At 41.2% G+C, this 25,903-nt stretch overlaps 4 protein-coding genes across 7 annotated transcripts; 3 read left to right on the top strand and 1 right to left on the bottom strand.

Moving 5' to 3' along the window:
• The first annotated feature begins 330 nt into the window (after positions 1–330).
• Positions 331–5,629, top strand: txndc9 (thioredoxin domain containing 9). The gene is made up of 5 exons (XM_079518927.1): positions 331–431; positions 1,772–1,990; positions 2,389–2,507; positions 4,751–5,005; positions 5,281–5,629. The coding sequence occupies exons 2-5, from the start codon at positions 1,826–1,828 to the stop codon at positions 5,399–5,401; spliced, it is 660 nt and encodes a 219-aa protein (XP_079375053.1). The 5' UTR covers positions 331–431; positions 1,772–1,825; the 3' UTR covers positions 5,402–5,629.
• Positions 5,630–6,133: 504 nt separating this feature from the next.
• Positions 6,134–8,997, bottom strand: mrpl30 (mitochondrial ribosomal protein L30). Of its 3 annotated transcripts, none has more exons than XM_079518929.1 (6): positions 8,934–8,986; positions 8,716–8,800; positions 8,514–8,588; positions 7,930–8,076; positions 6,958–7,031; positions 6,134–6,378 (listed from the first exon to the last, which is right to left on the bottom strand). In XM_079518929.1, the coding sequence occupies exons 2-6, from the start codon at positions 8,764–8,766 to the stop codon at positions 6,246–6,248; spliced, it is 480 nt and encodes a 159-aa protein (XP_079375055.1). In that variant the 5' UTR covers positions 8,767–8,800; positions 8,934–8,986; the 3' UTR covers positions 6,134–6,245. The 3 variants fall into 3 exon arrangements, with proteins under 3 accessions (XP_079375055.1, XP_079375056.1, XP_079375054.1); XM_079518930.1 differs by lacking the exon at positions 8,934–8,986 and adding an exon at positions 8,911–8,933; XM_079518928.1 differs by having other exon boundaries at positions 8,716–8,997.
• Positions 8,998–9,178: 181 nt separating this feature from the next.
• On the top strand, positions 9,179–14,334 carry mitd1 (MIT, microtubule interacting and transport, domain containing 1). Of its 2 annotated transcripts, none has more exons than XM_079518926.1 (7): positions 9,179–9,523; positions 9,636–9,737; positions 9,852–9,988; positions 12,435–12,521; positions 12,799–12,914; positions 13,606–13,634; positions 13,772–14,334. In XM_079518926.1, the coding sequence occupies exons 1-7, from the start codon at positions 9,379–9,381 to the stop codon at positions 13,795–13,797; spliced, it is 642 nt and encodes a 213-aa protein (XP_079375052.1). In that variant the 5' UTR covers positions 9,179–9,378; the 3' UTR covers positions 13,798–14,334. The 2 variants fall into 2 exon arrangements, with proteins under 2 accessions (XP_079375052.1, XP_079375051.1); XM_079518925.1 differs by having other exon boundaries at positions 9,180–9,523; positions 13,606–13,666; positions 13,772–14,326.
• A 2,901-nt stretch (positions 14,335–17,235) lies between these two features.
• Positions 17,236–24,634, top strand: cracdla (cracd like a). The gene is made up of 10 exons (XM_079517939.1): positions 17,236–17,320; positions 18,919–18,984; positions 19,577–19,721; positions 20,129–20,264; positions 20,356–20,517; positions 21,241–21,498; positions 21,598–22,666; positions 23,168–23,844; positions 23,993–24,107; positions 24,207–24,634. Exons 2-10 carry the CDS (start codon positions 18,936–18,938, stop codon positions 24,407–24,409), a joined length of 2,814 nt encoding a protein of 937 aa, XP_079374065.1. The 5' UTR covers positions 17,236–17,320; positions 18,919–18,935; the 3' UTR covers positions 24,410–24,634.
• Positions 24,635–25,903: the final 1,269 nt, after the last annotated feature.

Here is a 25,903-nt window from a genome sequence, read left to right as displayed (position 1 = left end):
AATAAGCCAGACTAATATCACACAACACTGGCAATCTTTTTTGCCAACGGCTGATTCGGTCTGGTTTATTAACCAGGCTAGGAAGGATGGTAAGTATCACCATATTGTCAAAGAAAAGTACATAATACGTTTAAACACGAAATATCATAGATATATTATATCTGAGTTGTTATGAAAGATACAAGCTCAACCACTTTAAAATTGGTAACAACTAAGGTTTGTGTGTGTGCGTGTGTGTGTGTGTGTGTGTGTGTGTGTGTGTGTGTGTGTGTGCGTGCGTGCGCGCGCGCTGACTTCAGTCCGTTTGTCGGACGATTTGACTTCCGGTCGGTGGATTTCAAAATAAAGGTGTAGACTAGAGATATACTCTATGGTCCCACCCCTTCTTTGCTAGTACGCAGACCCGACTCGGTGTGTGTTGTCTGTTGTTGGTGAGCATCTCTAAGCTAATAGGGGAATTGAATAAATGTATCGTTTATTTTAAACGATGGCCGAATTCTTAATTTGTCAGTTCTGTATCTACATACATCATTGCCTATGATTTGTAGTACTCGTAATTGTGTTGTTGTTAGACTTCGTTTTTTGTTGACAGGCTACAGCTATAACTGGCTAGGGCCGCTAGGCTAACGCTTGCTAGACTATTTGCGCTGTACTTGAACTTGTTTGCACGGGTATTCACATTATTGCACATTGGTAGTTACTGGGTTTAGTTAAATGGCTTTTATTACTTGTTTTTAAAACAAAACACTGGGCGTTACCATGGGATCGCAAACACAGTGCAAGCTGTGTTGTGTCTATTGTCTGTACGTAGTTCATTAGGATGCTAACATTTGTTAAATGGTATGACCTGACCCTTCATAACGAGAGTCATGGGAACCATGGCTTGACCTAGCTCTGGTCCATAGCTCTAATGCGTTTCATTTAGACTCTAAATTCGGCACAAACAAGGGACTAAATTATTTTCGCTCCTATGCCACCAAAATGTGGAACGCCCTACCAACGGTCATTAAGACATGCGAATCCCTTGACTCCTTCAAAACAGCTCTCAAAGGGCACCTACGGATGACGGATGGCTGCAATTCGAAACTGGCCCCAGTAAAATCTGAATCCCCCCCCACCGCCCCCCCTTTTCCCCTCACTGTATATGTTTCTTTTCCCTTTTTACCTCCATTATGATGAATTCCTGTTCTGTTCTATATAGAAGTGTCTATTTGTACGTCTCTAAATGTTTTGATGAAATTAACATGGTGGACCCTGTTGTAAACAAGTAAAGTAAGTAGCCTTGCCGAGCCATGAGGCCCATAGCGCAGGAGCCTATCTCCTGTTTCTGTAGCGTGAGGCAGCTTGATGTACATGGACAAGACGCTAGTATGTCGCAGGGACTTACCCCCAATCCAACCCTTGATGCTGAGTGCCAAGCAGGGAGGCACTGGGTCCCATTTTTTAGAGTCTTTGGTATGACCCGACTGGGGATTGAACTCCAGCCTCCCAGTCCCAGGGCGGACACTCAACCACAAGGCCACTGATCTGGAACAAGTGTAATGCTTAATTGGGTCGTCCACTCACAGTTAACAGCCTTTGTATTGAGTTTGTGCTTGAAATGTACTTTCTGCAAACTGTTAATAAAATTTTCAATCAATCAATAGCTCTAAATTAGAGCTATGGACCAGAGCTAGGCTTGACCTGACCATGCTTTCCGCTTGACAGCAATGCACACAGAAGGCGTTAAAATGAATGGCTCAAATTCTAACCACAAATTGTGTCCACCCAGGTACTTAGGAGACAGACCGATCTAGTGACTGAAGGATTCAGAGAGGTTATAATTATGGAACAACAGATCCTAGCTCAGGTGTTGGAGCAGTCTGCAAAGATGGTAGAGGAGCAGGTGGATGCTCAGCTGAGAGAACTGGACCAACTGGATGAAGAGGAATTGGAAAGATTGAAGGAAAGGCGACTGGACGCACTCAAGAAAGCCCAGAAACAGAAACAGGTATCTGAAAAGGCTTCACTTCACTATCCATATTCACAAATGGGGGTCATCCCTATGTTGCCCAGGTTCTATGTTCCCCACTTACTTTAGCCTAGGGGTTAGGTTTATTGTTAAGTGGGGAACACAGAACCTTTTTTGCTGGGGAACATCCCCACAGATGCTATTGTCCAAAGCGATCTTTGAGTGTAATTGTCCACTGTGAGGTGATTTATTGTAGTGTGTGATTCACACAGAGATTGTTGGCAGTTTAGACCTGTGTCTGATAACACAGGCACTCTCCGGGTATGCATTTCATGGGGCTATGTCTCATGAAAAGCAGTTTTTCCACAAAGTGTACACATTCTGAACAAGAAGATACTTGTTTTATATTACCCATCACTTTTTTTTTCTGTTCCAAGGAATGGCTGTCTAAAGGCCATGGAGAGTACAAAGAAATCCCTAGCGAGAAAGACTTTTTCGGGGAGGCCAAGGAAAGTAAGAATATGGTCTGTCATTTCTACAGAGACTCTACTTTCAGGTAAGCAACTTGTGGCAAACATGTTCCTTCTATTAACACTAGCATGTCTGAATTAAAATCACTACTACTATGACGGCTAACGGTCAGGCTGACCGGTGTTTTTCGTGCAATTCCATTGGCCACTCTCTCCCTGCATCTCTTCACACCTCTCCCCCCGTGGCGGGGGGTTGACGACTTGCCATTGTCTTCTAAATGTCACATTCCAACTAATTCAAGGCAGCGTTTCAACTCGACAGGACAACTCAAAGTTATTTTTCAACATGTATTTATTTAGCTATGCTCAATAGATAGGTGGAAACAATACGCCAGTCAGTCAACACACCATATTTCACCATATTTTTGATGCGCTGATATATGAAATGAATATGCGCGACAGCTGTGCGTGCGTGCGTGCAAATCAGAAAAGTTTAGGCTACAGACAAAGGAGTTGGGAGTTTGGGAGCGGCCGGCTAGCCACATATTAGCCTATATATATTTTAAAAATACCCAGCATAATTGTTGGGAAGGCTAAGCCTGGCCTAGCCGCCGCCTATGATCGATGTCATTTATATATATTTGATTTATTGTGCCAGCAGAGAGATCCGTAGCAGCAGCACGGTTTATATATACACCATAGGATAGATCAAGTCATGTGACGCATCACCGCCACAAATAGTGCTACAGCGTTATCTAAAATGCACTTCCGCATACCTCACCGTCAGTTACTTGGATATTTTCTCCCTCTCCACGAGAGAGGGAGGGAGAGAGAAAAAAGAGAGCCGTGATGCGTGGAAATCAGTTCCACTGGTCGCGTGCAGAAAAGTTATTTTCTTTTTCATTTCAGTTTACCAAACTATAATTATAGTGACGATGTGAGCGCTATATATTCAATATAGCGCTAGCTATAGCTAGTTTCTGTACCATACCACGTTCCTATGTCGCGCATTTCATATCAGCGCATCTTACCGTCTCGTTTCTGTATTGAATCAACCAAATTTGTACCGTAGTAAAAAAAAAACAATGTCTGTTTACTTGGATCCATGAACATAAATTATAACATAATTATGCTAAAGATGGCGTGTATAGTCAACATGTATTTATATCTATTGAGCTATGCGCTTGGTGGAAACAATACCACACACCATATTTCTTTTTCCGTTTCGAGAAATAAAGTCAGACATGAATACTTTGTGTTAATTCAAGAATGTTTATTGTTTCTTAGTGTTACACAATATAACAATATAAAGCATGCAAGGTGTGACATAAAATCAGGAAAACATCCTATGGCATTAGTTTCGCCAGTCAGTCAACACACCATATTTTCTTTTTCATTTCAGAAACTATAATTATAGTGACGATCTGAGCGCTATATATTCAATATAGCGCTCACATGTCACTATAATTAATTACCCTTGCGCAGCAATTACACTGTCCATCTTTGTATTGAGACAATAAAATAAATACGACATTAGCGTTATATATTGTCATTTTTATATAGAGGGGATACATTATAGGGAAGGAGGTCTATCGCGTTGGAATGATTCATGTCATTGATTCATGTCATTTTTACAGAGAAATAAAGTCAGACATCGTTATTTCTGCAAACCGCATATAAGAAATATAACATCTAAAACAACATTTAGTTTATGTAAGTTTGTAATGTAAGTTTGCCTACATGTGGACTTCCACATGTAGGTTGGAATGCAAATGACACATTAGCTTGAACAATGCCCGTCTCCAGCCGGGAGGAAGGTGTGAACAGCACGGCTTGTGGGGGAGAAAGGGTGAGGGCTCTAAGAGCGGTCCCACGGACCGCAAAAGAGCAGACATTTTAGTAGAATTATGTCTAAAATCATATTTCCAAAACGTTTCAGATGAAAAAAAAAACAGAGATGGTTTGAATCGAACATTTAGAAAAAGTCATGCAAGGGGAACTTTCTCAGGACTTCATGGGCAAAGAAAATCCACTTCAAAATTTCAAAATCGGTCAGCCTGACCGCTCCGACGCGCTAGTGTTAACAATGTCAACAGTCATGATACAGCTCTGGTTCTAGGACCTGGGTGTTTAGATGCCGTTTATAATGATGGATGATCAAGTTAACACTAATAAACCGTTTTTATCACCACACCAGTGCTGGATTTTTACATTGGTTATATGATACGCACACGTTCATGCTGGGGGGAATAAAAAAATATATTTGTGGTGAATCGCTTGTTTTTTGCAATGCATCGTCATCCTGTCATTGCACCCATTATTCCTGCAGATGTAAAATTATGGACAAACACTTGGCTATCCTGGCAAAGAAGCACGTCGAGACCAAATTCATCAAGCTGAATGTGGAGAAAGCGCCATTCCTTTCAGAGCGGCTGCGGATCAAGGCCATTCCTACCCTGGCCCTGCTGATCGACGGCAAAACCAAGGACTATGTTGTTGGATTTTCTGACCTGGGAAACACGGATGAGTTTTCCACGGAGATGTTGGAATGGAGACTTGGATGTGCAGATGTAATTAACTACAGGTAAACACGTATTTTGAACTTTAAAGCATCCTAATTAAATTAACGCCAGCAATGAATGTGTCCAGAGTGGTTTGATTTTAATCAGACTGAGCAACAAGGCATCATATAGTTGTAAATTCAAGGAATTATTGGATATTGAATATCCAATCGTATAAGCAACCATAAATGTACTTTGTTTGGGTACTAAAACACATTGATTGCAGATAGTCATGGAAATTCTGTGCTATAATAATTCAACTAAATCATAGCATTTCTTTATTTTCTTATCTCCCCAGTGGAAACCGAATGGAGCCTCCGTCACAGACAAAGAAGCCAGGCTCAAAGTTCACAAAGATAGAGAAGAAGACCATCCGAGGGAGAGGTCGTGATTCAGATTCTGGTTCTGACGATGACTAGAAAGCACTGCCAGTCTCATACAAAATGTTTTGGAGACAGGCCCTCGTTAGTTTTCAGCCCTTCACTTTCTACTTGTATGAGTCAGTACCGCAACTATTCCATGGTTCCATTTTAATATAACAATTCTTTTTATATTTGATTTCAGTTATGGCATATCTTTGTCCAGCCCTGCATTGTGAATTTTGCGAAAAGCAGTGACTATTTAGAACTGTATTACATCGTTTTTGGGGACAAAATCCCATCTGCTGTTGTTGGTGAAGTTACTGTACCACGGACGGTAATATCTAATTTGACAGCGGCTGACCGAAAACACTAAGATCTTGTCTTATAGATCGTCTATTTTCTGTCTGCAACATTGTCATCAGGCTTCAGAGGACCCAACACAGCCCATCCGCTAGTGATTAAAAAACAAATCAGTTCAAACATCCATTGATATCCACTGTTATCTTTTTGACTTGGGATGTGTGCATACTAAACTTAATAAAGAAACCGATTGCTTACTCACTGCATTGTCATTTTTAGCAGTTTTGAATGGACTTTTGTTAACAGATGCGGCCAAGATTAAAAAGATGTAATGGTATTAAAATGTACATTTTGTACGAGAAACTGATTTTAAATACTGAATTGCGTGTTAACCAACTGATTTCTCATTTCTGAGGTCAAGTGATGCCGGATTTATCTCAAGGCCCATTGCAAATGCAATGTACAACAAAATCTGTACACAAACAAATGTATAGATATGGAGCACTTTTATTGTAATCTGATGGTACAAAAACTAAATCCTGATTTATATTTTGTCGTACAACAGTATAAGGTAAGCATATTGGGCAGATCCTATATGGGGTTATGACTCGATAGCCTTGGTTTCAGTAGGTTTAAGGAGCCGTCGTATGACCAGTTCTCCATTGCTGTTGATGAATGTTTCAGCCATGTCCTCTTCAGCAGGGAGGCCATAAGGAGTCTTGAGTGGCTGAATCCTGAGTGAAGTCAGAAGGAAATGTAGACCGGACAGGAAAATAAGCAGGATTAGTGAAGATGAAATCCTTAGCTGATGTAATAACAAATCATTAAGAATGCTTCTGACCATGTCAATTTAAATTAATGTTTTACCAATACACCTTTAATTTGATCTTCCTTGTTATGGGTTACAGAAACATTTGGTACTAGTGATGCACCAGCCGCAGAAAATATTCTGCAGAAAATCGCTAAAAATGCATTTTCGGCCTATTCGGTTTCGGCCCGAATAGGCAGAAAATAAATCACCGAATAGTGTATGCAATTAATGCATTAAAAAGAGCGGAATACATGTTTTATGGACCAGTGATTATTATTTAAGTTAAGTTTTCCCATAACCATTTATTTTGCCATAAATCAGGTAGCTTTAAGGTACGGCCATGACAGCAATGGTAGGAAAAAAGATATATATATAATATATATATATAAAAAATCATTCGGTTTTCGGCCAACTGTTTCCTATATGCGGTTTCGGCCAAGAATTTAGGTGCATCCCTATTTGGTACCATCAGTAAGTGAAGCAAGTTGTAGTGAAATCTTACCTTACTAGATGTTTGACGAATTTCAATTGCTTGTTGACTGCAGGTGTGTTTTTGTGAATTACAGGTGTATGCGCCTAAACACATGAAAGCAACAATGTAGTTAGTTTAAAAGAGACCATGATTCTCTAAGTGTATAGTGTAACACAATGGGAAAGCAGAACATAAGTTGAGCTTACAACAAAGAAAATAAATGGTACCTCTGGAATTTGAATACTACATTTCCTGGTTTTGGTCATCTACAGAGCAGACCACCATTAATGCCGTCTGCTGCCTAGATAATACATTTTATGGTAGCCTGTCCCTAGCCATCCATGATTTCACCACGATTTAAAAGGCATGGTAATCATGGTGTAATAAAACACTGAAAATCACACTACTGTAGTGTACAGTCCTATTATTAGGCAAAACCACACCAATGCAACTAGTCCTTCCTTGCAACAAAACAGTTTCAAGGACATGTCACATCAATGCAACTCCTTGCAACTGCCATTGGGGATAATGGTTGCATGCATGGTGAATCACTGGTGTGGTTTGGGCCTTAGATTAAAGCTTCACAAAGACCATAGGCTATATAGGCGGCGGCGGCGGTGGCTCAGGGGTAGTGTCTGGATGGTAACTGTAAGGTTGCCAGTTCGAACCCGGGCTCCCCCAGAGTTACTGTCGAAGTGTCCTTGAGCAAGACACTGAACCCCTAATTGCTCCTGATGTGCTAGTTGGTGCCTTGCATGGTTTCCGCTGCCATCGGTGTATGAATGGGTGAATGTAATGCACAATCTCTGTAAAGCGCCTTGGATAAAGGCACTATATAAATGCACCATTTACCATTTTATATAGCAGAGTGGCTCTGAGCCTCTGCCTGATGGCCTCAAAAGTCTAATATCTCGGGATATCCCTTTGGTCTAGAGTCTAGACTTTGGTATGTTGGACTTTCACGCGGGAGACCCGAGTTCGAATCCCGGGCGTTACACATACCTTTTCAAGGCGAAGGTTCTTAATCAGCTCCCTCTCCCAGTATGGCCGAGCTTTGACAGTTTTGACCCGTGTCACTATGTGGAGTTTATGAGGTTGGTCTGGGTCACCGCCATACTTCTCATGATCTTGAGACCTCTCTTCAAAATACTGTAAAGCACACAGTAGAATCCAAGTGAACAACGGCAAGCATAACTAAAACGAAGCAATACAGTTACTGCAATAATATTGTTTTGTTAAAACAAATAGGCCTATGTTCGATTTGTTCAACAAAACATGTATTAAATGTTAAAAAAAAAAAGTCTAAACTATTCCGATGTTGAGAACAAGCAATGATTATGGTATGGGAATACCATAATCGGAAAGAAATCAAACAAATAATAAACACAGGGGATAGAGCTATTATAGCTCTATCAGATTTGTTTTATGTTTGATTAAATACGTGTTAATACATATGTATTAATACATATATGTATTTAACACGTCACTTATTTAATTAAACACAAAAAACACATAGGATCTTTAGATTTCCGTACTGTTTTATTTCTAAATAGACTTGAAGCTTAATAATACATAAAGCTACTCACCTCTGGTCGGACATTTACTTTGGTAAATTTGCTTCGGAATGACACTATCCAAGGACATGTAACCTCCGTCAACATCTGCAAGTATTCACAGGCACACAACAGTTATTATGTCGCATAATATTATAGCACGTCATAAATGCTTAGTTTTGGGTTGAGATACGGCAAAGTGAGCACACCAATTAATTCATACAAGATTACATACCGTAATTGATCCAGGGGATGCCAAGTGCAAACCTCGGCAGAAGATTGCCATAGTGTAGGGGCCAAGGTTACAGCCACCACAGCTCCTGTAACATCCAGATAATAATTAATCAAATGTAATTATATCCGTATTTAAAACGAAATACGTTAACATCACACTAAGTTGTACAAGTTACTAAATTTCGAAGATCGCTACAGTAAGAACTGACAACAACACACGTTTGTGTTCTGTTTTTGTCTTGACCGGAAGTGAGAGGTAGCTACATTGAAACCATTCCCTCCTCAATAATCCTATCCCACTTAATTTTAATAAAGTAATGTGTTTTACTAATGTAGACGGTATGGGGAAAAACACTCAATACCGTTAATTATGTCTAATATTTTATTGTATCTGTTTTTGTTTGTGAGATGAGAGTGTAGAATGGTGGGAAAGGCTGGTGACGCGAGGTTAGTAGAAATGTTTTGTTTTATGTTCCTTCAGGACCCGATTTTAAGGCGCACCAAGGACCGAAAGTTTCAGGAAGTACCACTTTATGCACATAACAACAAAAGTACAGATTTGTTATCTTCCAAGATAGACCTGTTTTAATTTTTTCGGGTTCCAACGAGGCATCAACATGAACATTCCCGTTTGACGGCCGTCGAACAGGCTGATTTTGAAATCATGACCGAGAATCATGTGTCAGGGATGGAGGCATGTGCTGTGTCTGTGCTTAAACGAGCAGTGGAACTGGACCAGAGCTCTCGCTTCCAAGAATCCCTTGTCTGTTACCAGGAAGGGATCCAGTTGCTTATGGATGTGTTGAAAGGTGTCAGACACACACACACACACACACACACACACACACATGTCTCACACACACACACACCTGACACCTGTATGAAGACAAACTAACGTTTCATCTGCTACTATCTACACAGCAGTGAAAGATGACACAAAGAAGGTGCACTTCAGACAGAGGATAAAAAGCTACATGGATAGAGCAGAGCAGATCAAAGTTCACGTCAACCAGCTGAAAGAAGGTATTCTTTTTTTAATTCTATTGAAGGATGGGATCATGTATGAAGTGCTGTACATTTGTTTCACTCTTTCTGTTCTCAGTAGTTAACCCGTTGTGTATTCCCTGTTCTTATCAGATGGGAAATACCATGAGCAGATCAGAATAGCAGAGGATGCTACGGGTCACAGTTATGAAGCTCTGTTCAAACCATATATCAGCAGTACTCTAACAGAAGTCTGGGTGGAAGACCCATACATACGACACATCCACCAGGTAATGCCTAATGTTCACTTATCATTTTAATTCCTCCTTCCACACACATTTCTGTGTTGTCAGTCACTGCTGTTGTATCCTACTGACTGACCTGCCAGTGAGGAGCCCCCACCGGGAGCAAGTAGGACCTTCGTCCTACTCCTCCCGTCCAACACTCCCTGCTGACAGGTCCTGCCCCAGCCCGTAGGTGTATGTGCAATGACCAGTAGTATCATCGTCCCTCCTCGCCCAGCTTCCCTCCCCCGGCCTGAACATTGTGGCCAATTTGTGTTCGCATAGATGACCGACAAAGCCGAATGAACCACAGTGGATTCGAACCCACAACAACCTCCATGGTGGTGATACTGTATATATAAATTATTTTCTTGCATACATTAAATACAATTAATGAGATTATTATCTAACCCAAAGCCAAAGGAGTACGAGTCTGGATCCTGAGTAGTGTCAAGGGAGAGCTGTCAGAATCCCACTGATAGAAGTCCTGCAGATCATCCTCTTGATGTCCTGAAAGTTGAGGGTCTTGAAAGCTGAGTTAGTGAATTTTGAGGACTGAAACACCTGAAAGTCATCAAAGCGTAACCCTAAAGACGATCGAAACTAGTGCCTTTTATGCTGCCTCTGCTAAAATGCTGTGTCAGTCTGGTGATCTCATGATGAGTATACAGTATATCCATAGTGGATCTCCAAGGTTAGCCATGCCCAAATATGGAATTCATGATGTCAGACTTGGACGTGTAATAGCTAGATCGATACATGGAATTGTAGATTGTACCCAAATACGGGGTCCATGACATGTAGAGTCGCTGCTTCTTCGCCTGGAAAGGCGAGTTCGGGCATGGTTCGGGCATCTGGTTAGGATGCCTCTCCGGTGTCTCCCTAGGGTCCTCGAGGAACGTCCCACTGGGATGAGAACCCGGGGCAGATCAAGGCGCAGTTGGAGGAAACACATTGACTCACTGGCCTTGGAACGTCTCGGAATCCCCCAGGAGGAAGTCACTAATGTTGCTCTGGAGAGGGAAGTCTGGATCTCTCTGGTGGAGCTGTTGCCCCCGCGATCATATATTTGTAATAGTCAAGTGAGCTGTTCTTCCAGAAATAAGGTTAATGAATAACTCTGCTCCCGCATATAAAGTTTTGATTGTAGTGATCATCATTCCTATACACACTATAAAAGCAGAGCCACTCAGAAGAGTGTCTGTCTAATCTCTAAATCGCGTGTCTTGTGTACACTGCCAGCAGGCCAGTGGCCACAGAAGTACGTACACTAATTACTAATTTATTCCGCATATGCTTCATACTTTCTGAAATATTACATTTTAATTTGATAATAAAATTCAATGGGGCTCAGAAGAAACCTTGCCCAAATTTGGAGTCATCTGACTCATCTCATAGATGAGTGACGTCCAATGTGGATCCCGAGATCCACGTGATTCCTTGTTTTATTGTCACATGATTCATGTACAATATGACTGTAGCATCATTGCATATGGTGAGAGATCCTCATGTGGTCCTAATTACTTGCATCATTGCATGAGAGGGAGATAAGTGGTGGAGTTAACTGCTTTAGCAGACAGTTTGAGGGTCCAATGGAGGTTTTGTCCAAAGTGCTTTTTAATATTTTTCATTGTTTTTTTGAACCAACACACAGACATGAACAGTGTTCAATAGCATTGAAAAACCTAGCCCGTCTAGAGTTTGAATGGACCGGTATCAGTCAAAAGGGAGACATCGAAGAGGAAGGACGGTTGGGGAAGGATCAACATATGGAATGTCAGAACCGGTCAGCTCCATATATGGAGATCTAAGGGTTTGAGGTCAGATGTAGTGTTGCTGGCCGGCTCCATATACAGTATGCCGATCTCAGTGCTGTCTAACCTCAATGTGTCGTCATGGCATCAGGCACAAACAAATCTGTCTGCTCCTTATAAGGGCACAAAAGGGGGCATGCCCATATAGTATATATGCCCATATCAGTCGACTATCAGATAAATAGCACATTTGACAGTACCATACAATCCATCAGGCCATACATGGGCAACTGGTGGCCCGGGGGCCCCATGCGCCCCCCACCATCACTTAATGCGGCCCTCAGGTTAATATCCGAACATTGATATATTATTGATTGTCTTTTTTATGTCCAATGTATTTGTATTTAGTTCATAAAGTTAACATAACTATAACAAAATGCATTTGAAATTAAATAAAAAGGTTACTTTTTTTTAGTAAGGATTCCAATTCAAAAATAGCCAAAAAATATTCAGGATTTCAATTCAAATATTGCAAAATTAGCGCGACGCGTTTTGAGCTTGTAGATCGGCTATTTTTGCTACAACAGCAATATGCAATGTGGCCCTCTGGAGTGAGTGTGGAAATACAGTGGCCCTCTCCATCGTCAACGTTGGCGTTGAGGAGATTCTGACATACTTGCAACCCTCTCCTCCCACAGTTGTACAACTTCTTGCGGTTCTGTGAGATGCTGCTAAAAGCGTCTTGTAAGGTGGAAAGGATTCACCTCCTCACTTCTCAGGATGAAGTAGGCCATTTTATTTACTTCTATCATCGTCATTGTAGTATGTTCTTAAGTCATATAGAAAAGACAGCAGCTAAAGCCTAATATAATGTTTGCTGGAAATAACTAAGTTACCAGTTGCAAATAAAAGATAATGCAAATTATTTGAAACTCTAGGCTATTTTTCATCACGCCATGTTGTCATACGACAAAGTATGAACTATGAATGAATACAGCTTATTTTTGAAAACTGTCATACATTTTCTCGTACTGCCATTTTATCACAACGTGTCCTACTCAGCAGGTGGATAGTACACAGCAGACCAGTGCTCTGGAAGACATTAAACAGTCTCTCCGGACCCAGGGAGTGTCTCTGGACCTGCAGTACTCGTCCACCATCCACGACAGGGAGATCAGGTAAGGCTCCCTGCTGCCACTCAACAGCATTAATAAAAACTCATGTTTTAAGAGCAACTTCAATTATCATCCATAACGTGTCTTATTACATTCATGCCATCGAAAAAATAAGTTCTTATAGTCTGCAGTTATAGCTTTCAGTTTCAGTTAACTCATTTTGGGCGGGAACCCCTTTTGGTGTTTTAAAGAATTATGTTATACTTTAGCTATTGAAAAATAGCAGATCTACAAGCTCATAGCGCGGCACCGAGTGCGCTATGAACTTGTAGGTCTGCTATTTTTGAAAAATCGTGAAAATGTGCCTCAAATCTTTGAATATATATTATTACAGAGTGAACATTTTAACTCAAATATTTGCTTCTGGGGAGGTCCCTGGAATATTTCGGATGGGGGGCGGAGGCCAATTACATTTTTTGGAGTCATTGACATATTGAGCACCACTGATACAGAAGACATTTTTTAAATTTCAGGCCTAAATGGGTTAAGTAGTCATTGTAAATTCCAATACACATGATAATAAGGGGAACTTGTCTTGAACTTATATTCCCCCCAAGTTCAAGTCGCTTAAGGATACAAATGCATTCTATGCAGCCACAACACAACAGCCCTGAAAGGCTGACCTAAAAAGCATTTCATTGTACGTTGATTGTTCCTGCATCATGTAACCTAATCCTAATGACATCCCATATAGGTTCGACAATGGCTGGATCATCAAAATAGGTAGAGGACTTGATTACTTCAAGAAGCCTAAAGTAAGCGATCACATTTAAGACTATGTTAAAATGAATATGAATGGCAACTTTTTGACTTTGTAATGGCTGCAACTTTTTTTGCACCCCCCTCCCTCCCTCATGCAGGGTCGTTTCTCCATTGGATATTGTGACTACGACCTGAGGCAGTGCCAGGAGACCACTGTAGACATTTTTCATACTAAACATACAAAGACACTATGATACGTATGTATAGGAATCTGGAATGTTTTTTTTCTCTGTCTTAATTGGGATGTAGTACCAACCCCCAGCTGTCCCAGTTTTTTATTCTATGTGCCTTAAATAAATAGCTTTGACATTCTCAGAACTGGGTGATAAATGTCGGGAACATAACGTTTGATAGGAACAATTTGTCATTTGAGAATACATGTTTTTGTGAACTGTATGAGAATTATTTTAATTGCTACTTGCATTTTTAACTTCCGTTTACAGTTTAGCTCATGTTGGATCAATATGGTTATTTTATTATTAACTTTTTTTTTCTTGTTTCTTGTTTTTTTGTTTATTATTGTCATTTGTATTTAAAATCCTGTAATTTCCACATCACCAAAGATGATCTGTTAATGCATGGGGTGCAGCTGTACGGAGCATTAATAAATACTTAATTCATCATAAATGTATCATTTGTAAACACTGTTATAAACGTTTCAACTATACACTATTAAAGGACCACTTCACCACTTTTCAACCTATCTTCATATAATAGGTCCTCACTAATAATCATGAAAAAATGGCACGATTTTTTTCTACTCAGTCTGTGTCTCATAGGAGGGCTGTGGGCAGTTTAGAAACCATCCTCCAGTGACATCATCATGCAGATTTTTGAGTGGTGTAAACCACTCCTACAACTGGCTTTGTTTGTGCAGAAAAAATGAGCATGGTTGCTATGTTCACCCTGTTCACCCGGGTGTCATTTCATTACGTCAGACATGATTTCATTACGTCAGACAGGCTATATAAGACCTTACACCACTCAGTTCACACGGGTGTGATTTTTATTTTTTAAACAAGATACTTTTACAAAAATGTTTGAACGATGGCTTCCATTTTCGCATTGCAACTTTTCAGGACTAGAAAGCCTGCAGTTTCTATTAGCTTGTATTCCCCATCGATGATGTCACTGGAGGACGGTTTCTGAACTGCCCACAGCCCTCCTATGAGACAGAGAGAGTAGAAAAGAATTGCGCCATTTTTTCATGATTATTAGTGAGGACCTATTATATGAAGATAGGTTGAAAAGTGGTGAAGTGGTCCTTTAAGCAGTTACGCATTTTCTATATCACTGCTTATATGCTATATAAGGCATTGATAGTCCTGAGTTTAAATTGGCTCACACAAAATACTTAATTTAATGACTAGTCACTACCTTTTATAAATCACCAGTTTTAGTGTTTATAAAACGTGTTAACATATTTGAATATATTTAACATTTGCTTGGATGAGCAAGAAGCAGCATGTGCTCAGTTAGACAGGATAGTGATCAGATTATCTATCTAGTATTCGCCCTTAATCTCGATATGCAATGTCCTCATCTGGGATCAGAAAGGGAAGAGATTCTAATCCAACAGAAACGACATACACTGAACTATTTTAATCATACATCTGCATTTTACGAAAGGGGCAGCGGACCTATACATTGGGCAGGTTTATTGCACAGTATCAAACTAAGCTAGGGTATCAGTTAAAATCACATTAAAAAGCCTATTCTACGTGTACTGTAGTTTTTCTTCATAATTATACAGTAGCTAACACCAAGACCATGTGACATTTAACTGATGGGGCATTCATCTTTAGCCTACTAGATTTGAGACTGTAGAAATGGTGATCTTTTTTGATGGGTGTGGGATGTTGGGATCAGTCCAGATATCAAAGCTGAGTTTTTTTAAATAATATATCGATGCAATAACTCTTGACAGCATGGAACAACGCCCCTTAGCTGTGACATAATTACAATTTACCATGACTGTCATGAGTTATTTCCTTATTATAAATAAATAAAAACAAAATCTCTCTATGGTAGGTTCAACAACATACAGCAGAGCACTTTGGACAGAGATGATATTCTTTATTTTTGATTATATCCCCCCGTTCAGTAAAGATAGTTGAGTGGCCTATATGTTCCTATTCCATTCTGTCCTTCTCAAATGAGGTTTAGAAAGATAATATAGTGCAAAATTCAGCCTTATAGGACTTTGGTCCATTTTAATGTAGTGATTCAGATGTGTGCAGGCTTTGTTCTCTCGTCAGCGAGTAAATACCCCTTTATTTTTTTGTTTCCTACATATTGTTTTTTAATTATTTTTTAAAAATAGGAAAAAAAACAAAAAAAAAGTAATGAAAATAGCCACTAGTTTGGGTCACGGGAGTCTCACGGGAGCTAAAAAGTTAGGGTAGCACTAAGGATGACTTTAGCCTCGGTACCCACTAGGCTTCTACGGCTAGGACGACTTTGATCAGCCATTTTCATCTTCTAAAATTGGTTCTATATATATTATATACTATATACTAGTGTATATATGGTACCATTTTTGTCTACTGTGTCACAGAGGAGGGGCAGTTCTGTATCATATTTCTTCTCAATAAATAAATAAATAGGGAGAATTCCGCAGGCATTTTATTCCTGGAAAGTTAGCATACTATACCATATTGTTCTCGCATTAAACAAAAATAAATAAATAAAATCTTGAAATGACCAAACCTGCCTACCGATTATGTCACTGGTAGGCGGGTTTCTGAACTGTAAACAGCACTCCTCTGAGACACAGAATGAGTAGACAAAAATGGTGCCATATTATAATGAGCATTAGTGAGGACCAGTTATATGCTTCCTTTAAGATACCTGACTGCATATAAAGTGAATAATGACTCATATCATTGCCTTCATACGTCACACCCTTCTCTCTCTATACCATCCCCCATTTTCCTCATGAATCATTGCATTCTGATGAAGTCGATAATGTGTACATAATGAAATAATTATGTTAATTCTACCTGCATCATTTAAATAAGCCTATATTAAGTTATGTTTGTTAAGGCAGATGTCTGCTGGGACTCTTGTCTGTGTGATTGTTGATTTCTATTTTTTTTGTATCTCTTTCTTGTCTTTTTTTAGTTTTAGTTTCTCACAGTCTTGCCTCTTTTCAAGCCGTTAGTCTGGTCTGGTTGTGTCTCAGCAGTCAGCAGTAATGCCTGCCCTCTTTACAACTGGAGCTTTATTTTTTCCCTCTACTCTCATTTCTGGGCCTAAAATCAGGTTAGCGTTTCATAAGGAGCTTAGCGCAATGGGCCACAGTGTACCACTAATGTAATGGACTCTCTCTCTCTCTCTCTCTCTCTCTCTCTCTCTCTCTCTCCTCCTCTCTTCTCTCTCTCTCACCGAGTCTCATACTGTCCTCTATTTTCTCTGTGTGCATTTTGTTCAACCTGCCATGGAGTGACCCTCTCCCTCTCCTCTGTCAGATTTTCTCACTCTCCTTCTACCTTCCTTGGCCTCCTACAGTACCTCTCTGTCTCCCCTTGCATCTGCAGATGTTGACAACAGACGTACCACGGTTTAAAGATAGTCCTCTAGACAAGAGAACTCCTGGGTTTTGACAAAAAGAGAGAGGACGGCAGTGAGACTCTGACATACATTTGGTAAGTACACCAAATAACTCATTTTCCTGCATGATGATATACTGATATACGATAGACTGAATAACGTACTATATAGTTCGCATTTGTCATCAATATGCAATATCAACGGATGTCTGCTGTTGCGGTAGAAATTGATTGAGATTACGTTATGGATTATAGTGTGTGAAATCTTACAAGGATCTCTCTGCAATGTTAATAATCCAGGAGATTATCCCCCGTTTTAGTCGGTGATGGTGCTATAGTTATATTATTATAGGGTGACGCTCCAACTCTGCAAAGCAGGATGTTTTGGGGCCAACAACAGGACAGGACAGTTAAAAATAATATCACACGTAATATTTTATTGTCACTGAGTTACAGTATAATACGTTTTTTCTCTAACCCAGCCTGAGGTGTGCATTGGACTTTGCATGTTTCTTCATAGCCTCATAATGTATCTTGTATTATCAGCAGCCATCCATGCCAAACAGGATCGGGTTCTGTTGACCGCACAGAGAATGTACTGCCCAGGGCTGCTGACATGGCACTGACCCTATAGGTCAGGAGATAGATGAAACTATATACCTTCTATCAGGGGACCATATTATATATTTACGTCACAGATAGAGCTTGGAGCTTGTGTTGGAAAACAACGAATGACAGTACAACTTAATTTGTACATTATATAGAACATGATGTATGTATTGGTATATTCCATGCAGAACTTCAGCTCAGGGTGTTGTTGAAGAGTGAGTTAAAGTACCGCACAAATTAATAAGGACACACTGCTCTACATCTTGCTCCCAATCAGCTTTACTTGTGCAGTGTTTCAACCCAGTTCTGGTGTTTGTCAGGCGAGGAACACTACCGCAAGCATGGTTTGCTTTGTACAAAACTCCCATGATACATCAGGAAAGTTGGACAGCTCAGTGATATTGTGACTATTTAGGCATTGCATATGAATATGTTTTTTTTTTTAATGTTTTTTTGTGGCTTTCGCCTTTATTTTATATATTTTATGGAGGGACAGACAGTAGGCTGACAGGAAATGGGGAGAGAGATGGGGGGGAAGACATGCAGTAAAGGCCATCGGGATCGGGAGTCGAACCCGCGGCACACTGCCAGACTGGATTACCAGCCAAGGCGCCTGGACCACTGAGCCACGGCCCAGGCCTGCATATGAATATGTTAAACTGAAATGAAATATAAATTGTGAAAACCTTTTCTTTAACCGATTGTTTCTCAAACATTATATGGCTTTTACTGTAAGCACCTCCATGTGCCGAGAAGAGTGTTCTCGCCACACCTTTCCTCGTTAGAAGGCAAAGCTTTGTCACATTGCTGATAATGGGCAATAAACCTTTGAGCTCAGGTGGAGACTCAAGTGTTAGACTTACGGTAATGCAATGAAACAGGTGTGTGAAGTGGAAATAAACATGTGCTCCAATGGCCAGGGTATACATCACCTAGGACATTCATGCAATGTAGATAAGATTATTGCACGTGACAACAGCATCTACAAAACTCTTAAGTGCTTTGGGGGTAATACTGTGACTGTTGAGCCTCATTTCCATTGGGTCTGTGTGACGTCCATGTCTGCCCTCTTGTCTTTGCTTCAGCTCATTTGATCAGAATTATGGAGTCTTTCTCAAAGGATACAGAGGAATACACAGAAGACATTCCAGGTGAGATTCTCTGCTATATACGTATAATGCATGAGAGAATAATCAGATGTATGTTGAAGATTTGAAAACAATAAAGTATACATTGGTGTAAAGGCAAGGCAAGTTTAGTTGTATAGCACATTTCAACAAGGCAATTCAAAGTGCTTTACATAAAAGATTAAACAAAATTTAATTTAATTATGACAGGATAACGGGACATTTGAATTCAGTAACAATTAAGCAAGAGAAGTTAAACGCCTATTCACAAGTAAAAAGATCACACCCGTGTGAACTGAGTGGTGCAACTAGTCAGTGACGTCACACACTAACCATAGCAACCATGCTCACATGTACGTGGGGCCACGTACAGGTACACACAGGTACAGGTACACACATACATAGACACATACAGACAAAGCTGGTTGTTGGAGTGGTTTGCACCACTCAAAAATTCTGTAGTAGGACATTTGAATACAAAAGATGCAGCACATAGTTATCACACCCAGAGTTCAGTGTTGAATTACGTAAGGTCACATACAACATACCTCAGATATGTGACAATTATAATACAAATAGAGCATATATAAATTAGTTGTGCATTTTGGGCTGTCAGGGAAGAAGAAGTCCAAGCTGAAGAATCTGAAAACACGCCTTTTTGGGAGAACAAAGAAAGTAGATGTAGGGAGAAGCACCAAGCTCAGCCAGTCAGCCAGTGACATCACACCAGAAGAGGGTCTCGGCTCAGAGGAAGATCTAGTGTGAGTTTTTTTAAACCTGAATATTTTGTTATATATTTTATTTTATTATTTTATATAATTACATTATTATTATTTGCACACACACACAAGTGATTTGAGTTTGTGTTGGTGAGAGCAGTGCCTTAAATCTGAATATTTGTTCTATATTACCATGTATAATTACATTATTATCATTTGCACATACACAAATAATTTGAGTTTGTGTTGGTGAGAGCAGTGCCTTAGCAACAGTCAACAACGTCATTGCTTACTTACTCCCTATGTTTCTAACTGATACCTCTGTAAAGCCCCTTGGATAAAAGGCACTATATAAATGCACCATTTAGCAGTACATGTTCCTGTACCGCCTTTTTCCCCCCCTCTCCTCCGCTGACTTCCTATCCGCCCCTTTTGTCATCCTCCCTCAGGTGTTCCCAGGGCAGTCTGGGATTCCGAGCCCTGTCACATGACAGCATCTTCATGGCTGACGATGTCTTTCCAGATCCTCAACTGGCAAACGCCCAGTCCCAAGAGAACGTTCACAGCAAGATCAAAGCCCTGCAGGTATAGCTCTCGGTCGTACAGTATGTTGTTTGGTAACAGAGACCTTCTATCTATGTAATATAATACGACACCTTTGCTCTGCATTTCCCAGATGAAGCTTCAGCAGCAGAAACTGCATTTGGGCCCGCCGCCTGCACTTGTGCCAATCAAACATCCAGAGGACTTGGGCAGCCGCTCGGAGGATGACGGTCTTCCTCACAGCCCCTCCGAGATGTCCGTGGGTGACATCATTACCACAGGGACCTACAGCAAGGTGATTTATCAACGTCTATACTTAGTAAACTTGACCTGAGTTGGCTGTGTAATTGTATCGCTATTTTTTCCCCTCTACATCAAATCCCTTTGCTATAAATAACTGATCCACATGCTCAAAAAGTGTAGCAAAACAAACGCATTGTGAGCTTCTGATCTGCTGTTTTCGGTGAATGTTCCCCGCAGAACTTGATTCTTGAATATGGATGTAGTCAAGTCAAGTCTCAAGTGGTTAACAGATAAGCACTTTCTTATCTTACTATTAGGAGAGTTAGAGGGCAAGTTTATCTAATGTTTGGTTGGTGGGTCATTCATACTGCAGTTTCATAAGGTTAGTGTAAATCACTGTTCTAAATTCTAAGAGTTTTCTGAAACACTTATGTTGCTATTTATATCTAAAATCTATCTATCTATTATTTTAGGGCTAGTGTAAGCAATAGGGTAGTATTTGTTATGGTTAGGGTAAGCGTATATGGAATTAATGGTTGTGTGTGTGTGTGTGTGTGTGTGTGTGTGTGTGTGTGTGTGTGTGTGTGTGTGTGTGTGTGTGTGTGTGTGTGTGTGTGTGTGTGTGTGTGTGTGTGTGTGTGTGTGTGTGTGTGTGTGTGTGAGAGAGAGAGAGAGAGAGTGTGCGTGCATGCATGTGTGTGTGTGTGCGTGCGTGTGTGCACATGTACGCATGTGTGCGTGCCTGATTCATTTTTATTTTTCCTTTTCTCCTCAGGTTACGTCCCAGACTACCTCTTGCCTGCTCTCGCCCATCCCTAAAGCCACATCGATCAAATCTGTGCCCGTCACTCCATCTCACCCCATGCCTCTCTCTGCCATCCCCGCCGCCCCTCCTATCAAAGCTTCCCCTTCAACGGACTTCAGTGGTCCAGCCCAATTCACCCCTTGCCTGGATACCTCTGCAGCACGTCATCGTATGTCTGTCAAACCCAGAAACCAGAGGGCCAGTGCAAAAGCGAAGAGGCCTCCAGCAGTGAGTGAATTGTTCTCTTTTACACATAAACGTGCGAGGATGAACATGCAAACACACCCTCAACCACTTCCTTTCCTCTTTTTATCTGTTTTTGATCAGACCGACTGCAGACCTCTGAACAACACTCATCATCATTCCGTGTCTGAGAAGAACGAGGAACAACAACTGACCGCTCACGATGAGATGACACAGTTGCACTCTGACCCTGCCCAGATGCCGGGGACAGAGAAAGAGAAAATTGACACCACGACTTCATCTCAATGTCCACCGTCAAAATCCACAGAGCCTTTGTCCATCACACCCAGGTCCGCTGACACACAACAAGAAGCCCCAAAATCCCTGCCCCATCGGCTGACCCAACAGGAGCACGCTGTACCTGGGGGAGCTGTCACTGCCAGAGCGACCACACAGCTACTTGGAGACAAACCCCACGGACCTGCTGCTGATGCACTAGCCAGCCAACAGTCACAGTCATCATCTGTTCATCCAGACAAGCAAGAGCAAAGTGTGGGCCCTGGAGATCTTGAGACTCAGGCCCCTTCTAATGACCTTGTCTCATGCCCTACCGATCAACTCTGGACCGGTTTAGCCTCCACGGGGGCTTCCAAGTCTTCCTTTGCTCGGCAGCTGCAGGTTCAAAGTCAGAGAGAGGTGCTATCCACCACAGGAGTGCAGAGGCCAGTCCCAGGCTCTGGGTCGTTCCGTTTCTCTGGCATTGCTGCCAAAGGTCAGGACGGAGAGAGACCCGAGAAAAAAGGTGAAACAGTCATGCCGTTGAAGCAGATAGCCGTGGATGCGGGTGCTGTAGAGAAAGAGGAGGTCAAGGCCATAGAGGAGGGTGTGGAAAATGCACTGGAAACAAAAGAGGACCCAGAGGGTGAAGGAAAGTCAGCATTTGGCGTTACGCTCCGCACCACCTCTCTGTCTTTGAAATTTCGGTCAGATGTGGCCTCAACACCTTCTGACTCCAGAGTTAAACGTTATAGTGCAGAGGTGGGGTCGCTAGCCCCCCTCACTGTGCCATACAACCGTCCCACAAAGTCGGCCTTGTCTGACCAGCACTATGGCAACAGCAAAGCAAGAGAGAATTTAGGAGATAATGATAGCCCTGCATCTGCAAAGCTGTCCACAAGCAACCCTTGTGCCCCTGGGTACCTTAGACAAACAGGTGAGTCGGAACACAGCAGTAAACCTACGGTGTATTACTCTTTTACTTTGCATGAAATTTGCCTGGATTTCTGTCTTATCTAACTGCCCAGCCCCCTACGCACGCACACGCACGCACAAACGCACGCGCACACACACACACACACACACACACACACACACACACACACACACACACACACACACACACACACACACACACACACACACACACACACACACACAGAGTACTCTTTCATTCTACCATGTGCTATAGGTTTAGAACAGAATTATAACAACAAAGGTCTCAGTTACTGCAGGATTAGACTTTGATCACATAGTTAGTTATTATCAGATAGTAATACGGTGTCTGTGAGGAGATAACCTTCACACAAAGTAGAATAATCGCTGTGGAGTGATAAGACGTTACCAATCCCAGGGGACCTTTGTGCTCATTAAAACAGCACCCAGGCTATAGCTATTGCACGGCATGTGTGTCTAACTCACTTGTTTTATTATTTAGATGGAATACCGTCCCAGTCTAGTTCCTCCTCCACCCTTCCAGTAAAATGTGTCCAAACACCTACTGCTGATCCTCACATGACTCCTGCTGTGACTTCAGAAGACCAGGCTATCTTCTCAAAGCCCAAGGAGGATCCCGAGACTGTCCCACAGTCTTCGGCTGAGGTATCATGGATGAGCATGGCCATGGAAAAGACCAGGAGCTTTCAGCAGCTCTTGACAAGCAGACTGCCCAGAGATTTCGCAAGCATGCAGGCAACGTCGCAACCACAAGCAAAGCCAACAAATCAAGCACAGACTGTGACACAGTCACCAATTATCACACAAGTACAGACGACAACTGTAAAAGAACAGCATAGTTCACCACAACTACAGGCACCATTGCAATCATCACTGACGCACTCTACCCTCTCCTCAAGCCAACCTCCTACAACCAGGAGTTTCCGCTCTGCCACCCATCCCAAACCTTCAACATCAGCTCAGGCCGTGGTTTCTAGCTATACCCCTTCAACAACAGCAGCTCCTGCTTCAACTCCAGCTTCAGGACGAGGAGAAAGATCCACTGTATTTCAGGGGAAAGGAGAAGGACCTTCCCTATCAGAGAGGGCAGTGTCCGTAGGTGAACGTGCAGCCTTCCTCCAGAAACAGACAGAGTTGACTACTCCGTCTGGAAACAAGGTACTTCACCACTACTCACACTATTAAATGCAATGCAGCAAAATTAGTTAAGATGTGTGATGCGTTACCCATTTCCTACTACATAATAAAATACCATCACGGTATCACCACAGATTATCTTATTATTATCTTATTATTACCTCTACAGGTGGAACTGAGGAAACCCCAAACAGAAGCAAGGACACCAGCAAAGTCTCTTCCCATAGCTATAACCACAACTTCAGATAGAGATCCAGAGGGGAAGCCAGGAGTGAGACTTCAAGGTGCGTAGCTAACGGGCAGCTTAACGATGCCTGTAAAGGGAAAATGGTAGAAATTGGTGTTCAGAGTGCAAAGAGTAACAAAGAGAGGGTTTCTTTCAGAGTCAAGCCCTTCCAAAGTTCCAGGGAGGCTAGCTGATCACGAGGACAAATGGCTGAGGAAACATATCTCACAGTCTTCGTTGCCGTCATCGTCACCTACGCAGTCATCTCCCCTGCAGTCCTTGACAAACAGCAGACAACCTTCCTGGATGGATCTTGCTAAGAGAAAGTCAATGGCTTGGAGTGATAAGTCCATGGACTAACAATAAAGTTCAACATGTTTTTAGCTTGTGCTTCTAATACAGTATGTATATATTTTTGTGGAAAAGCCTTTCTTTGTTATAAACAGAGACCACACGAAATTAACCACATGAAGTATTATACAATGAATGTTATGTTTTGGTATAGGTGATTCAACATCTGAGTGCTGTTTTAGGTAATTGCTGAACAATAAAATTCCTAATATTAAATCTTGTGTAGCGATGCATCATGCCCATTGGGGCACCGATGGCCTAGTGGTTAAGGCCTGTCAGCGAGTCACAGGTTGATTCCCGAGCCTGATGACCTTTGCTGCATGTCACTCCCCATCTCTCTCTCCCTGTTTCCTATCATTCTTAACTGTGCTATCCAATAAAGGCAGAGAAGACCAACAAATATCTGGGGAAAAAAAGAAGAAAAACCCTATCCCGGCATTATCCCTATGTGGAAATGACTAAATGTAAAAACTTTTTTTACACTAAAAGATTAAAGAATGTCTGTGAAGGCTATTTATTCTGGCTAAGAATATACTGGTTAAATTACATGGGCTGTGAAAGAGTGTCTTGGGTAATCGGTTCAGGTGTGACTGACAGTGGTGAACAGGTGATGGTCACGGGGCTGACCATATAAGGAGAGGAGGTGGAGACAGAGAACTCTTGTGGTATCTTTACTGAAACATTGATGTGTGCTGTACAAAGTAAACAGAAATATACAATATTTGGAATTATAAACATATCCAATAAACTATAAATAGATGGCATTCAATTCATATTCAAGACTGGCAATAAGAAATAATAAATCATTCATAATGAAATCAAACATAATTTATAATCATGTCATGATGCAATTGGTCAAATCATATGTAATACTTAAAGCATCAAATAAGATTACATAAGTAAGTCAGACTTACTCAAGGTTAAATATGAGAAACTATAAGCAGGATAAACATTTCATTATACATTAAATAATCAATAAACCAAAAGTGAATAAACATAACTTAAATGCACTGCTTATAATTGCAGGTCAGAACAAACAGTTCAAGTGGTCAAGCAACAGCTCAAACATGTGCAGTCCATAATACATTGTCTCTTGATATGTGCTAGTTCAGGGGTGGGCAACTGGCGGCCCGGGGGCCACATGCGGCCCCCACCTTCACTTAATGTGGCCCTCAGGTTAATGTCAGAACACTGATATAATATTGGTTTCAGCTGTTTACAATTCCACAACATGCAAACATGACCTGCTTTAATTACTTGAGTCTAAATTAGTAGCTCATTGCTCAACACAAGTATAATTAAAGGCATTTGAAATTACATAAAAATGTAAATTTTCAGGATTCCAATTCAAAAAAATTATTCAAGATTTAAATTTGAATATAGCAAAAATAGCCGATCTACAAGCTCAAAACGCGTCGCAATGCGACGCGTTTTGAGCTTGTAGATCGGCTATTTTTGCTACGACAGTAATATATGGCCCTAGGGAGTGAGTGTGGAAATATA

Source organism: Electrona antarctica (assembly GCF_951216825.1).
Source record: "Electrona antarctica genome assembly, chromosome: 13".
Taxonomy (NCBI): domain Eukaryota; kingdom Metazoa; phylum Chordata; class Actinopteri; order Myctophiformes; family Myctophidae; genus Electrona; species Electrona antarctica.
Note: the sequence above shows the minus strand (reverse complement) of the source record. Positions and strands in the feature narration are given on the sequence as shown.